The sequence below is a fragment of the Ovis canadensis genome, chromosome 3 (genome assembly GCF_042477335.2).
Source record: "Ovis canadensis isolate MfBH-ARS-UI-01 breed Bighorn chromosome 3, ARS-UI_OviCan_v2, whole genome shotgun sequence".
Taxonomy (NCBI): Eukaryota; Metazoa; Chordata; class Mammalia; order Artiodactyla; family Bovidae; genus Ovis; species Ovis canadensis.
The window spans coordinates 865557-878734 of record NC_091247.1 but is presented as its reverse complement, the minus strand read 5'-3'; the positions used below and the strand labels follow the sequence as shown (position 1 = coordinate 878734).

At 62.9% G+C, this 13178-nt stretch overlaps 1 protein-coding gene and 1 long non-coding RNA gene across 3 annotated transcripts; both read right to left on the bottom strand.

Moving 5' to 3' along the window:
• LOC138435290 (uncharacterized) lies at positions 1-2044 on the bottom strand. The gene is made up of 2 exons (XR_011255024.1): positions 546-2044; positions 1-371 (listed from the first exon to the last, which is right to left on the bottom strand). It is a non-coding gene; the product is annotated as an uncharacterized lncRNA (long non-coding RNA).
• A 1156-nt stretch (positions 2045-3200) lies between these two features.
• SAPCD2 (suppressor APC domain containing 2) lies at positions 3201-10810 on the bottom strand. 2 transcript variants are annotated; one of them, XM_069579717.1, is made up of 6 exons: positions 10125-10810; positions 7406-7518; positions 6471-6617; positions 6086-6193; positions 5890-6000; positions 3201-5668 (listed from the first exon to the last, which is right to left on the bottom strand). In XM_069579717.1, exons 1-6 carry the CDS (start codon positions 10699-10701, stop codon positions 5540-5542), a joined length of 1185 nt encoding a protein of 394 aa, XP_069435818.1. In that variant the 5' UTR covers positions 10702-10810; the 3' UTR covers positions 3201-5539. The 2 variants fall into 2 exon arrangements, with proteins under 2 accessions (XP_069435818.1, XP_070148387.1); XM_070292286.1 differs by lacking the exon at positions 6471-6617.
• Positions 10811-13178: the final 2368 nt, after the last annotated feature.

The window sequence follows — 13178 nt, the reverse complement described above, 5'->3', positions numbered from 1 at the left end:
TTGATGAGTTTGCTAACATTTCTTTACAGTTCTGACAAGTCTTGCTGTACATACATGTATAACATACATGCATGTTTCATACGTGTGCATATAAACATATGGTAAGATAGCAAAAGGAGAGAGAGGAGGGCAGCAGAGGGGGAGACGGTTGGATGGCATCACAGACTCAGTGGACATGAACTTCGGCAAACTCCAGGAAACAGTGAGGGACGGGAAGGCCTGGCGTGCTCCTGTTCATGGGGTCGCAAAGAGGCAGGCACGACCCGGCAGCTGAGACAGCCGTGCAATCCGAGGGGCTCACTTCATCTCCCTGGTTCCACCTGCACAGGCGTGCGTGTGCAGCTCTCTGCAGCTTTATCCCGTGTGGAGCCCTGTGTAACCACCGTGACAATTAGGAAACCCAGCTGAGCTGTCCCCGAGAGAGCCGCCGCCCCAGCCGCCCTGCTCTGCCCTGTTGTTCCCCGGTTGGCACAGGGGTGGGTCACGCGTCACGTGGCCTTTTGAGTTTGGTTCTCCCCGCCCAGCATCTCTTCCCTGAGGCTCACCCACGTTGCTGCGTTACCAGCAGTCCCTTCCTTCTCATTGCTGACTTGCATCCTGTGGTGTGGTTGGACCAGTGTCCGAACAGACACCCCTAGAAGGAAGGACATCTGAGCCGTGTCTAGCTGGGAGCGATGACCAGTGAAGCTGCTGTGAGTCATCTCGTACATGTTCCTGCGTGAAAACAAGTCTTTGTTCCCCTGGGAAAAACAGCCAGGAATGCCATCGCTGTGCATACGATGTATTAGTCAGGGTGCCCTGGAGAAACGAAAGGGAGCCAATAGGAATATATATTTGGGGAGGGAGAGAAGGAGAGGGGGAGAAGCAGATTTTTGTTTTAAAGAACTAGCTCACGCAGTTGTGGGAGCCAGCAAGTCTGAAGTCTGCAAAGCTCGTCAGCAGGCTGGAGCCCAGGAGGACCCGGTGTAGCAGCCTGCGTGCAGAGGCAGCCTGCCGGCAGGCCCCTTCCTTCTAGGAGCCTGCGGTCTTTTCTCCGAAGGCCTTCGACTGATTGGACGAGGCCCACCCATGTTATGGAGGACAGTTTGCTTAACTCAGAGGGCACTGATGTAAAAGTCAGTCACGTCTGAAACATACCTTCACAGCAGCCTCTGTGTCGTAACCAAAGGACTGGGAACCATACCCAAGTCAAGCTGACACGTGAAATCAGCTGTCACGTGTGGCGATTCTAGCTTTGAAAGGAGTGGCCAAGTTACTCTCCGGAGTGGGTGCGTCACTGCACACACCGGCCAGCAACGGGGGAGCGGCTGTTTCCCCACGTTCTCGCCAGCGTGCGGCGCTTCCAGCTTTCCACATCGGCCTCCCTGGTTGGGGTGCCCCCATTCTCCCTGCGGTTTTAAGTTGCATTTTCCTAATGGCTGATCGTGTTGACCGTTTCGCCACACGCTCATCCGCCATCTGCGTGTCCTCCTCGGTCAGAGGTCTGCGTATCTTTGTGAGCTATGTTTTACAGTTTAGGGTTGCTGCGTCTTCCTGGTGAATTAAACTTTTTGAGATTGTTACTCTCTTCAATGTTATTAACATCTCTTGCCTTAAAATCTATTTTGTTTTAGATTAATACAACTGCTTGGGTTTTTCTCTTTTGATTGTTTTGGTATCATTATATTTCAGGTGTGTCTCTTAAAACAGCTCATATCTGAATTTCTAAAAACCCAATCTGATAACTCACCAATCTATTCACATATACTGTGAACAGTAATATATTTCTTCAATCTTATGTGTTTTCTGATTTCTACACTTTTTCTTCTAGATTTGAATTTCTCTTCCCTTTTCTCCTCCATTTCCCTGCCCCTCCCTTTTTTTGAGAAAGGTATACCATTAGCTATTAGCTTACCTGGTTCTCCCAGTTATTGTAACTTACAGACTTAGTGAAATAAATACAGTTGGCGTCTTTTCCCACCTTGTGAACAATTATGCTTGAGAATGCCTTGGCTCCGCCCCCCCATTTCCGCAGTCTTGACATTTGGGCTCTACTCCACTCCCCGAAAGGTCAGCACCCTCATCCTCATTAGGGTTACTGCCACAGCAGACGAGAAAGGGAGGCCCGCTGACAGCGTGCAGACACGCCGTCTCGGGAGCGAGTCCTCCCCGGTCACTCAGCATCGCAGAAGACTGCAGTCCCGAGGACCGCCTCTGCCGCAGACTCATGCAGTTTCAGGCCAAGGCCAGCAGTTCCTAACCCACAGAAATGGCGAGAGAATGTGTTGCTTGCTTTGTGGTAAAGAACCCACCTGCCAACGCAGGGGCCATGGGTTCAATCCCTGGGCCGAGAAGTTCCCTTGGAGGGGAAATGGCGCTCCAGTACTCTTGCCTGGAGAATCCCATGGACAGAGGAGCCTAGCAGGCTATCACATACAGTCCATGTGGTCGCAAAGTCTCGGACATGACAAGGCATGTACATGAGCTGTGTACATAAGCCACCAAGTTTTGGGCTTTAAAAAATAGCGCCCTTGCTGCACGTGGGATCTCTCCGTTGTGGCATACGAGGTCTAGTTCCCTGACCAGGGATTGCAGTCGGCCCCCACACTGGGAGCGAGGTCTTGGCCCCTGGATCACCAGGGGAACCCCGCCCCTCACTCCTGAAAGACAGCGTCTGTGGGCGCAGGCTTCTAGGCTAGTAATGACACCCTCTCAGCCACTGATGGCTTTTCAGTCTCTGGACTTTGATGTCACTGTGGTATCTCCTTTGAAGGCAACTGGCTTTGTCTCTGGATTCTTTAACAATCTTGTAAGAGAAAATGCCATTTTCCTAATTCATCTTGCCTGGGATCCACTGGGATTCCTGGATGTAAGGATTGGAATTTTAAGACGATTCTGGAAAACTTTAAGCCATTCTAACTTCATATATTGTTCCTTCTCCCCATGCTTTCTTTCAGGAAATCTAATCAAACAGCCCTCCACCTCTCAAGACCCTTCTCTTACAGTTTCTAACTGAATGGTCCTCAAATCATTCCCTAAGCTGTTTCAATTCATTGAGCCTCCTTTCAGTTGTGCTGAAATTTGCCACCATCAGGCCCAGTCAAGTTTTAAATTTTACTTTCAAATTTCTAGATCTATTAGATTCTTTTCATTTTATTGGCCACCTTTATAGAGTCAAGGTTGACACTTTTAATGGAATAAGAACTATAGACGGTTCCGTGTTCGTGTTTTCAAGCATCTCTTTATTTCTCCAGCTACACGAAACACCAGCATCTTCTGACCGTCCCAGCATCTGAAACGGCCACAGAATCTGTTTCCTCCCAGCTCTCACAGTGGCTCCATCCCTTGTGAGCAGGTTTTAAACTGGAGACGCCCCTTGTCCGTGGCACTCAGACCACAGGGAATCCTTGAGGCCTGGTGGAGCTGCGCCGCTCTGGCAGATGCTCAGCTAAGGGGGGCGAAGCCCTCCCCCCGCCCCACTGGCGTCACACTGAGTGTTGCTGGCATCTAGTGGACAGATGCTGCTAGACCTTCTCCAGGGCACGGGCAGGCCCCAAGACTACCCCGCCCCAGTCGCTGCCCCTGTGTGGCTAACACTCACTGCTCTGGAAAGGCTGTTTTGCTTCCGCCAACCGCCTGGGCTCGCCAGCCTGTGGGCACTCACAGTTCTCCCCTTGGGGTCCCCAGGGCGGCACAGGCAGCCTCACTGCAGGCTTCAACGGAGGAGGGTGCATCTTCCGTCCTGCGTGGAAGGCCAGCATCATCACTAAAGGCCTCTCTGCGAGCCACCCTGCAACTAAAGGGACCGCCTGCAGTTGGTGGTGCCCCTGGGGTGAACACCGAGCTCTCAGCAGGGACGCAGAGTCCCTCAGGGCGAAGGCTGCCACCTCTGCTGTCCCGGCCCCTGCAGGCTCGGGCAGGGCTGGGCAGGAGCAGGGCAGGGGGAGCAGGGTAGGGAGCTCCGGGGGCCGGAGCACCACTTGCAGGGCCCAGAGCTGGGACGGCCCACGGCAGGCCTGCCCTGACTCACGCGTGGGCGGAGGGAGGATTCGGAGCTGCGGAGGGCTGTTTTCAGTTCTGGAAGCGGACTCCTAGTGAGAGGCTCAGGGCCCGAGCTGGTGCAGGGGCTCTCTTCAAGGGTTGGCAGAGGGGGACGACTGGGTGAACCAGGAGAGGGGCAGCCTCCGGGCAGTCCTGGTGGGCCCTGGTCCAGTCACCCCATGGCTCAGATGCTGGAGACCTGGTGCCACCCTTTGGGTTCAGCTCCCTTTCTGCCTCACATCCCAGGGAACCTGCCCAGGTCAAGGTCAAGTAGCCTGAGTGCCAGACCTGAGGCAACCACCTTCCTCCACTGGCTGCCGGTGTGGGGGGAGGGCTCCAGCTGGCACAGGCCGAGCTGGGCCCTGCGGGCACAGCACTCCGGACCCCTCCTCTCTGGGCAGACTGCCACCCCCAAGCATGTGAGGCTATGCACAGTCAGCCCTCAGAGCCCGGTTCTGTAAGTGCCCAGCATGTCCAGGCCTGAACACATGGCCTGCCTGCAAAGTCTGGATGCCCTCAGCTCCAGGGGAGGGCCCTGCGTGCGCTCAGAGCCCCTCCTGGGGTGGCTATAGGCCAGCTGAGCAGGTGGTCTCCCCGAGAGCGGGCTGGGCGTGGGGGCACAGTCAACAAACAACCCTGGCGGGACCCGCTGCCAGGCTCTTGAATCCTTCAGGACCCCCATCCTCAGACCCAGCCCCAGCCCCTTCATTCCCTGGGAAGCGCACATCTGGTGGGGGTGCTGCTAAGGCTGCTGGGTCTCCAGGACTTCCTGGGGCACGCCAGAGGGTACCACCACCCTGAGGACAGGGCCCTGCCCACGGAGGACACCCTACACTGCCCTGGTTACTTGGCAGGTCCGAGAAAGGGCACTGTTTGCTCAGTGGAGTCCGGGCCAGCAGGGGTGACCGCCAGCCCGTTCACCTAGCGTCTAAGGTCCATGAGGAAGAGAAAGCAGGCCAGCTCTGGCTCAGGCAGGAATCCAGCAATTCTGAACACTGCGCCCCGGGGCTCCCCTGGAACTGGACACCAGTAGAAGCCCCTGGACTCCTGGCTGAGGTGGGACCCCTAGTCCTGAGGGAGGAAACGTGCCCATGGACACTCAGGGCCAATCACCACTGGGTCTGAGGTGTCCCACCCCAGGGCCACCCGCTCCAGGCCCCAGCCGAGACACCCAAATGCGGGCTCCAAGGCCAGTTAGCAGTGCAGGGTGAACAGGGCCGTGGACTGGAGACCCCAGGCGGAGGGGGCACAGGCCAGCAGAACACGGAGAGGGCCTGCCCGGAGCTGCTGAGGCCAGCGCCCCTCCCCACCGACAGCGGCGGCTCCAGGCTGGGCGTTGGCACGATGGAGTCTCCCACCCTGCCAGTCCCAAAGCCCAGATCAGAAGGGAGAAGGGAGGCGACGTCCAGGCAGGTGTCCAGACACCTCTGCCTCAGAGGGGGGACCAAGTAAGTGCCCCCCCGCCCGGAGCTGAGAGACTGGCCAGGCGGCAAGGTCCTCTATCCGTGCCCAGGGCCAGCTACATGAAGGTGGAGTCCAGGGGCCCGGCGTCCTGTTGGCTGAGGGCGCGGGCCTCAAACAGCTGCTTGATGAGGGCAGACTTCTCCTGCTCCAGCTGTGTGATCCGCTCACTCTTGTTGGTCACCTCCTGGTGGGGGGGTGGGGCGGTCAGGGCCTGGCCAGGGCCCCCCAGCCCCTGCCTGCACCGTGGACCGCATCCCGCCTCCAGCCCCCACCCACACCAGGACAGCATCCGCACCCCCCACCCTCAGCCCCCGCCCCCTCCCGCATTCTGCTTCCAGCCCCTGCCCGCACCCCGCCCCCAGCCCCCAGCAGCACCCCCCAGCCCCCGCCCCCGCCCCCGCCCACCTGGGTCAGGAGCCGGTTCTGCTCCTTCAGCATGAGGATGGTCTGCTGCTGCCAGTTGGGGGCCAAGGGTGACACAGGCCCCGGGGGCCCCGAGGAGGACGAGGGCAGAGCCTACAGGAGGGCACGGTCAGGCAGGCCTGGCACAGCCACTAGGGTGAGGGTGAGGGTGGCACGAGCTGGGCTGGGAGGCACTCACCCTGGCAGCACAGGCTGCGGCCAGCAGCTCCCCCAGGCACCGGGCCACCTCCTGCACCTTAGGCAGCAGCTGCCCCAGCAGGCGGGGGCTGCCCTCAGGCCCGAGGTCCTGGAGGAGAGCACAGAGGGGCGGTCAGGGAGCAGGGCTGGCCCGGGGGTGCAGGGAGGCCCAGGGGTCCCGGGGGGGTCCCCAGGGGTGGCCCTGTGGGCGGGGAGCCCAGGAGTGTCACAGGTGGGGAGTATCACGGCAGGGAGGGGTGGCCCAGCACTCTGGGTAGAGGGGCACCCACTGTCCTCTGCCCACCTGGGCAGGGGATCACTGTGGGGGACGGGTCGCTGTGCCCAGGGGTGGGTGTGGAGACAGGCCCAGGGACAGCGTCACTCACTGAGCTGGCCCGGCTCTGGCCCGGGTGGCGCTGGCGCTCCTGCAGGCGCTGCAGCTGCTGCTGGCACCACTCCCGGCCCCGCGCCATCATCTCCAGGCCCTGCAGCAGAGCTTCCTGCTCCTGCTGCAGCTCCGTCATCTGCTTCAGCTGCCACACACGGGCACGGGCTGCGTCACCCACGGGCACCACACGGGCACACGCTGCGTCACCCACGGGCACGGGCTGCGTCACCCATGGCACCACACGGGCACGGGCTGCGTCACCCACGGGCACCACACGGGCACACGCTGCGTCACCCACGGGCACGGGCTGCATCACCCATGGCATCACACGGGCACGGGCTGCATCACCCACGGCACCACACGGGCACGGGCTGTGTCACCCACGGGCACAGGCCATGCTGCACATAGGCACATAGCAGGACAGGATAGCCTGCACCTTCCTGTGCCTGGAACTCATAACGGCCCACACTCACACCCCCGAGCACACACCCCCGCTCAACAGCCCTGCACTCACGCAGCCCGGTACCGACAGGAGCGCCCGTGTGCCTCTGCACGGGGAGCACAGCCCGGCTCCTCCTCCCGGGCCCGGGGGCAGTCCTGGCCTTCCTTAGCCTCTGCACACAGGGTTCCCAAGGGCATCTTCCCCCTCTTTCTGGCACGTGGTCACTCTCAGCGGGTGGGCTAGCCTGACGTGCCAGGGAAGCAGGTAGGGGCCAGTGCGGTGCCGGGGAGGGGCTGACCAAAGGGCTTCTTGACCTGACCGTGGGCCAGCTCCCAAGTGGGTTCAAACCAGGATGGGAACTGAGGTTTAGAACCACCGACGTTCCTGCCACAGGGTCCCCTCCCAGGCAGAGGAATGGCCCAGGAAACCACGCGTGCGGGGGCCAAGTCCAAACCCAGGCAAGATGGTAGAGCCCCTGGGCCCCTACTCACCAGGGCACAGTCCACGCCGTTGGTGATGGTGTGCCTCCGCCGTTCCCCTCGGGCACGGGGCCCCCAGTGGGCGTCCCCCGTGCCGAGTTCCTGGGCCCTGCAGGTCACTGCTCCTGCAGCAGAGAAGTGAGAGCCTGGCTCACTTCCCATGAGGCGAGCTTGACTCCCCCAAACCCCCAAACATCCATCCCAGACCCACCCCCAACCAACCCCAGCTGCACAAAGCCAGGTGCCCAGCCCTGCGTGCCTCTGGGATCCTCAGCGATCCAGAGCCTCCCTGGACCACACCCTGCCGGCGCCTGGCTGGAGCCTGGTCCTCTCTCAGCCCTCACACCTGCCGTGCAGACGGCCGTGCAGCCACTGAGGCTCAGGTTTGCACTCGCACCCCCTGTACGAGCTCCTGGAAGGCAGGGGGCTCCATCTCATTCATCTCTGCACACCCAGGGCCCATACCTCCAGGGCTCAAAGGCTGCTGACCTCGGAGCCAGCGAGGTGACCTCTGGCCTCCACAATTCTCTCCTTGTCCGCCCGGGGCCCTTTAAGGGTGACTGGGGCTTCCCAGGTGGTGCTGGTGGTTAAGAACCCTCCAGCCAATGCAGGAGACACAAAGACTCGGTTCAATTCCCGGGTCGGGAAGATCCCCTGGAGGAGGCCACGGCAGCCCACTCCAGCATTCTTGCCTGGAGAACTCCAGGGACAGAGGAGCCCGGCGGGCTACAGTCCACGGGGCTGCAAAGAGTCAGACACGCCTGAAGCGACTTAGCACTCACGGAGTTCAAGCAGGAGGAACGCAGGGCTCAGGCAGCAGAGCCCAGCGTTCTCCCAGGAAGGAGACTGCAGCTTGACCCCTGCACACCTGCACCAGTGGAGCCCCAGCAGAAACTCCTACGCACACACAGCCCCCCGCAGAGTTGCCGTGGGGCCAGAAAGCCAGGTGCTTCTCTGGGCGGGCCCCTGGAGGGCCACCAGCTTCCCTGGAGGACGGGGAGGGCGAGCAAGGCTGCCCGTGAGGGGGGAGAGGGTGCAGGCGAAGAGGGCGCCCTCCCTGGGCTCCCGAGCCCTATGCCCTGCCTGGCACGGCAGTGGGCACAGGCATGTCTGACAGGGACACGCCTAGAGGGCTGGCACCAGGTGGCCATGTGGGCCACCAGCCAGCTGTGGCAGACGAGCTCCAACCAGCCAGCCCTGGCAGACCGGCTCCAGGCAGGCTGAGTTCACGTTCCAACCTGCCGAGCTGCGCTGCAGGCAGAAAAGACACAGCAGAGGGGTGCTGGGGGCACCCCGGGACACCCGAGCTGGCCGGCACCACCAGGTTTGCAGGGCGGCCCAGGGCCCCCAGATGACAGCAGGCTGGAGGCCCAGCAGGCAGAGGCATCCCTGACCCCACCCCACCCCACCCCGTCCAAGCGGGCTCTAGCAGCCTGTACCTACGGAGCTCAAGCCAGCCTGCGATGCATGCTGAACCCCGACACGGAACAGGAAGGAGGGCCTGGACACCGGGGAGGGCTTGGGGGCTGTGAACGTGGGGCACCTTTCCCTTCCTGGGGCGCTAAGGGTTCTCGGACCTCCAGGTTTTGCACCCAAACAGTATGTCACGAGCCCCGTCTGGGCCTCCGCTGGTCAAAGGTGACAGTGGACGCTGGAACTGGACCTCAGAGGACCGCAGTGATGGACCTGGTGCGACGACAGGCCTGAGGCTGCAAACCCCAGTCCCACAGCTAATTCCCAACCGCACGCAAGCACGTGGACGGCACCGGGCCTGCACTCAGGGCCGCATGCCCAGAAGCCCGCTTCCCCTCACACCCGGGGGGATGCGGAGGCTGGGCAGTGAGGAGCCTGGATGTAGGAGCCCCCAGCTGAGGGTCTGATGAGCTCGACAGGCAGGCGGGGGCCACCGCAGCTCCAGCTGGCAGTCACAGGGCTGGGGAGTATGTCTGAGCCTGGGCATGGGGTCCAGCAAGGCTGGCAGAGCGGTGGGCAGCACAGAAATGGCCACAGCTGCCCAGCGGAAGGCCTGCATCTGCACAGGCTGAATAGGCCGAGGGGCGCCGTGCCCCGCCCCCGCCCCCCACCATGGGATAATGCCAGTCTTGTTCCCAGGGCAGGCTCTCTGGGGGATAAACAGGGGACCATTCAGTCATGTCCTGTCCCTGCCAACTGGACCAGAAGCTGGGCCATCCCCAGGGGCTGTGGTTGATTCCGCCCAGGTGTCAGAGGCGCCAAGGCTCCAGGCCTGGGAGACTCGGCTGGAGACCCTCCACCCTCTGCCCTTTCTGGGGCCAGGTCCTCCTGCACCACGCCTGGCAGCTCCCACCTGCCCTGGTCTCAAGGGGGCGGTCCGCCCAGGCCTCTCCCCGAGCTGCTAGACCGAGAAGGACCCAAGGAGGCAGCAAAGGCCCTTCACAGTCTGGGGACCCTCCCCTGACACCAGTGAGAATTGCCTCTGCCTGAGTCACCAGACGAGCCCAAGGGCCCAGGTGTCCCTAGGTGTGGGCAAATACTGAGGTGGAGAGCCCTCAGGCCGAAAAGGCTCCCCGCTCGGGTTTAGCTTGGAGTGGGCTCCTGGTGGAGCCTCCTGCGGGGGCTCCCACCAGCTCCTTGGCCGGGTCCCCGAGCACCCGAGGCGCGGAGGAACTTCTTTTCCTCCAGGCAGCGGGGTGACCCAGGTTTACACGCCCGCGGGGAGCTCCGGGCGGGCCCAGGGGCCGCCCCCACTCACCAGTGTCCTTGCTCGGGCTCCGCTCCAGTGCCGCGCCCTGGGGCCGCTCGGGCTCCGCCGGACCGGGCGCCGCCTCCGCCAGGCCGCACGGCTTCTCCAGGTTCCGACTCGCGACGCCTGGGCCAGCCGGCGGGGGGCGCGCGCCCAGGGGCAGGGGCTTCCTCTCCAGGACGGTCCGCGGCTCGTCGGCCGGCGCGAACACCAGGCGCGGGGGCGGCGGCTGGCCCCCGGGCCGCGCCGAGCAGCCTCCCCGGGCCGGGGCTCGCGCGGGGGCCCGCGTGTCGCCGTCGGCGCTCGGCAGCGCGGTGCGCAGGCCGGCCACGAAGCGCTCGAAGGTTAAGTAGCCGCTGGCTGGGGCCACCTGGCGCAGGCCCTCGAGCACGCCGCGGGGCAGCTCGCGCGCGTCGGCGCCCCGCCAGCGGGACTCGATCTCCCGCAGGTGCACCAGGCCGCGCCGCCGGTCGTCCAGGATGTCGAAGAGCGTGCGCAGGCTCTGCAGGAACGCGCGCGGCAGCCCCTCCGTGCCGGGCGCGGGAGGCGGCCCGCCGCCCGGCTCGGCCATGGCGGCTCCGGCCATGGGCGCCCGCCCGCAGCGCTCGGGGCTCAGGCCGCCCCGGTTCGGTCCCCGCGCGGCCCGACGGCGGGCCCGGCGGCGCGCGACCCGCCGCGACAATAGCGGCGACTTTTTGAATGGACCTCACCGTGGCGTCAGAGCTCATTAGCATTCGCGGCGGCCATTGGCCGAGGCTAGCTCGTCTCCTCTCTGATTGGCTGAGAAGCCGGCAGCCCCGGTTTGATTTTCGGGTGGAGAGGCCGGTGGCTCGCGCGCTCCCGCCGTGCAGAGGGGCCGGGGGCGCGCGGGGGCGCCCGGCGGGCAGGGTCGGAGTCCCCCAAGTCCGCCTCCCTGTCGGGCTTGCGGGTGGGGGCGGGACCCCTGAGCGCCCCCGTAGACTCCCCAGCCCAACCACTCCGGCCGCTCCTGACCTCGCTGGCTCTGGCCGCCCAGCCCACCTTTCGGAGGCCGGGCCCGGGGCTGGCGGTAACCTGTCCCCAGGTGGCCTCCCGGGATAAGGAGGAGAGCAACCCTCCAGGGACCCCCCTTTCCCCTAGATCTGCCCCGCGCGCTCTTCGCTGAGTGTCCCTCGGCGCAGCCCTGGGGCTCCTTTCTCTTGCGCCAGGCGGGCCCCAAGGGGATTGTGGGCTCCAGCCAGCTGGGCGCTTCCGATCACAGAAGCCTCTCTGTCCCCACCGCTGCTCGCTCCTCCGCCGGCCCCTCGGGACAGCCTGGCCTTTCCTGCCGGCCGCAGGACAAAGCCACTTTTCTGTGTCCCCAGATTCCCGTGTGCTCACAAGGTCCTGCTCTGGCCCCTTCCTCTGGCCGGACACCTCCTCCAGCTGCAACCAGGGCACACATGGCCTCCTGAAGCCAGCTAGGAAGGCCTGTGCACCCCCCTCCCACCCCTGCCCACTGCCCCTGCTTCATTCCCTGGTCACTCTGTCTGGTCAGTCTGGGAGGGACTCACCTCAGGCCCACTGATGGGACCTTCCCCAAATCAGGGAAGGACCCGAGATGCTGTCTGCTTGGGACTCTGCCTTCCCCATAGCCTGCCCTGAGGTCCTGTCCTGATCCCTTTCCTCCACTGATGGTCTTCTCCACGGAACTGATACCCCACTTTGCCACTGAGCAGAGCACATGAGTTATCTGCTGCTTTAGAAGAAGACTGTTCACCTTGGGGGGTAAAAGAACAAAGAGTTGACGACCACCTCCTCCAGACAGGCTCTTGGCTATGGGCCCCACGCTCTGGCTGGCCTGCCTACCTGTGCCTCTGTGTCCCTGGGCCCCAGGCACTGGTCTGAGTCTCAAGCTGTTGTAAGGGCAGCTGCCCTGGCCAGGGAGTGTCCTGGGTCCTCTTCTCCCCTGGGGTTATCCCTCAAAGTGAGGACTCTTTTATGATGAGGAATTTGGGGGGTACCTAGAAAGCTGTGAGCCTAGAGTCACCCCATGGAGACTGGTCTGTCCCTGCCTTCCCCTTTAGTGGCAGGACCAGCCAGTCCCCAGAGGCATTCGGGTCTTTTGTCCTGCGGCGCATCTCCCTTCCTTCTCTGCTTCCAGCACCCATCCCCCACCCCAGTCCCCTATGCTCAGGGTACTGGCATCCTCCTTCACCTCTGCGTCTTTACACTTGGGGGCTCTCCTGCCAAGAACACCCTGCCTCGGTGCTCCTGGCTGAGCCCCGTGCTCTTCCGGTCCACAGTGGTGCTCAGTGAAAACCTTCCTGGAGGTCACAGCGGAAAGAGCATCTTTGGGTGGGATGCTGAACCAAGGCGAGGCCCGTGGGAGGGGGCGGCCTGGGGGCAGCTCTGTGGGGTTAGTGTGGGCGTGGAGGCCGGCGGCTGGCAGCGGGCAAAGCTGCTGCCTCTCAGACGGCATGCCCAGCGGGACCCAGGCTAGGCCACGGCCCTTGTGAGCCTGAGCCCACTGTGCCAAGGAAGCAAAGGCCCCTCAGGGCTTCTAGAGCCATGGGGAAGGTGGGCCCTGCCGGCCCCTGGTCCATGGGTGTTCCGACGGCCCCTCACTAGGCACTGGAGAAAGGCAAGGAGAAGCTGGAGTCAGTGCCAGCTCTGGACGTGGGACTAAGGCGTGGTCCCCATGTCGTTCTGATCCTGAACTCTGATCGCTTCCTCCTTCCGCATCGCTTTCCAACCTGCCCAACACCTTCCCACCAGGTTGGCTGTCACCCTGGTGGGGGATGGGGAAGGCTTCCCAGAGGCCCAGGCCAGGCAGATCCTCTGCGGCCTTTAAGCTTTAGAGGTACACACCCTAGTTGTAATTTTCTCTGTGGCAGCCAGGAGCTCTTTGGAGTGGGCAGGGGCACTGGCCACGCCGTCCTCTGCCGCCCTCGGCAGGTGGCCCAAGAAGCAGGCACCCTCCTGTGCCTCCTAGGTGCCCCCGTTTGTCAGTGCCCCCTCTGCCCAGGTGGGCCGGCCCCCCTACTCTTGGCCCTTCAGGTGCCTCCGGCTACATGGTCTCAGTTGTCCGAATCCTCCTGACCT

Coding starts and splice junctions, on each gene's coding strand:
- SAPCD2 (XM_069579717.1), bottom strand. CDS start 10,701: ATGGCCGGAGCCGCCATGGCCGAGCCGGGCGGCGGGCCGCCTCCCGCG. Junction 7,519..10,124: donor GAGCCCGAGCAAGGACACTG/GTGAGTGGGGGC, acceptor TCTCTGCTGCAG/GAGCAGTGACCTGCAGGGCC. Junction 6,001..6,085: donor CCGCAGCCTGTGCTGCCAGG/GTGAGTGCCTCC, acceptor GCCCTCCTGTAG/GCTCTGCCCTCGTCCTCCTC.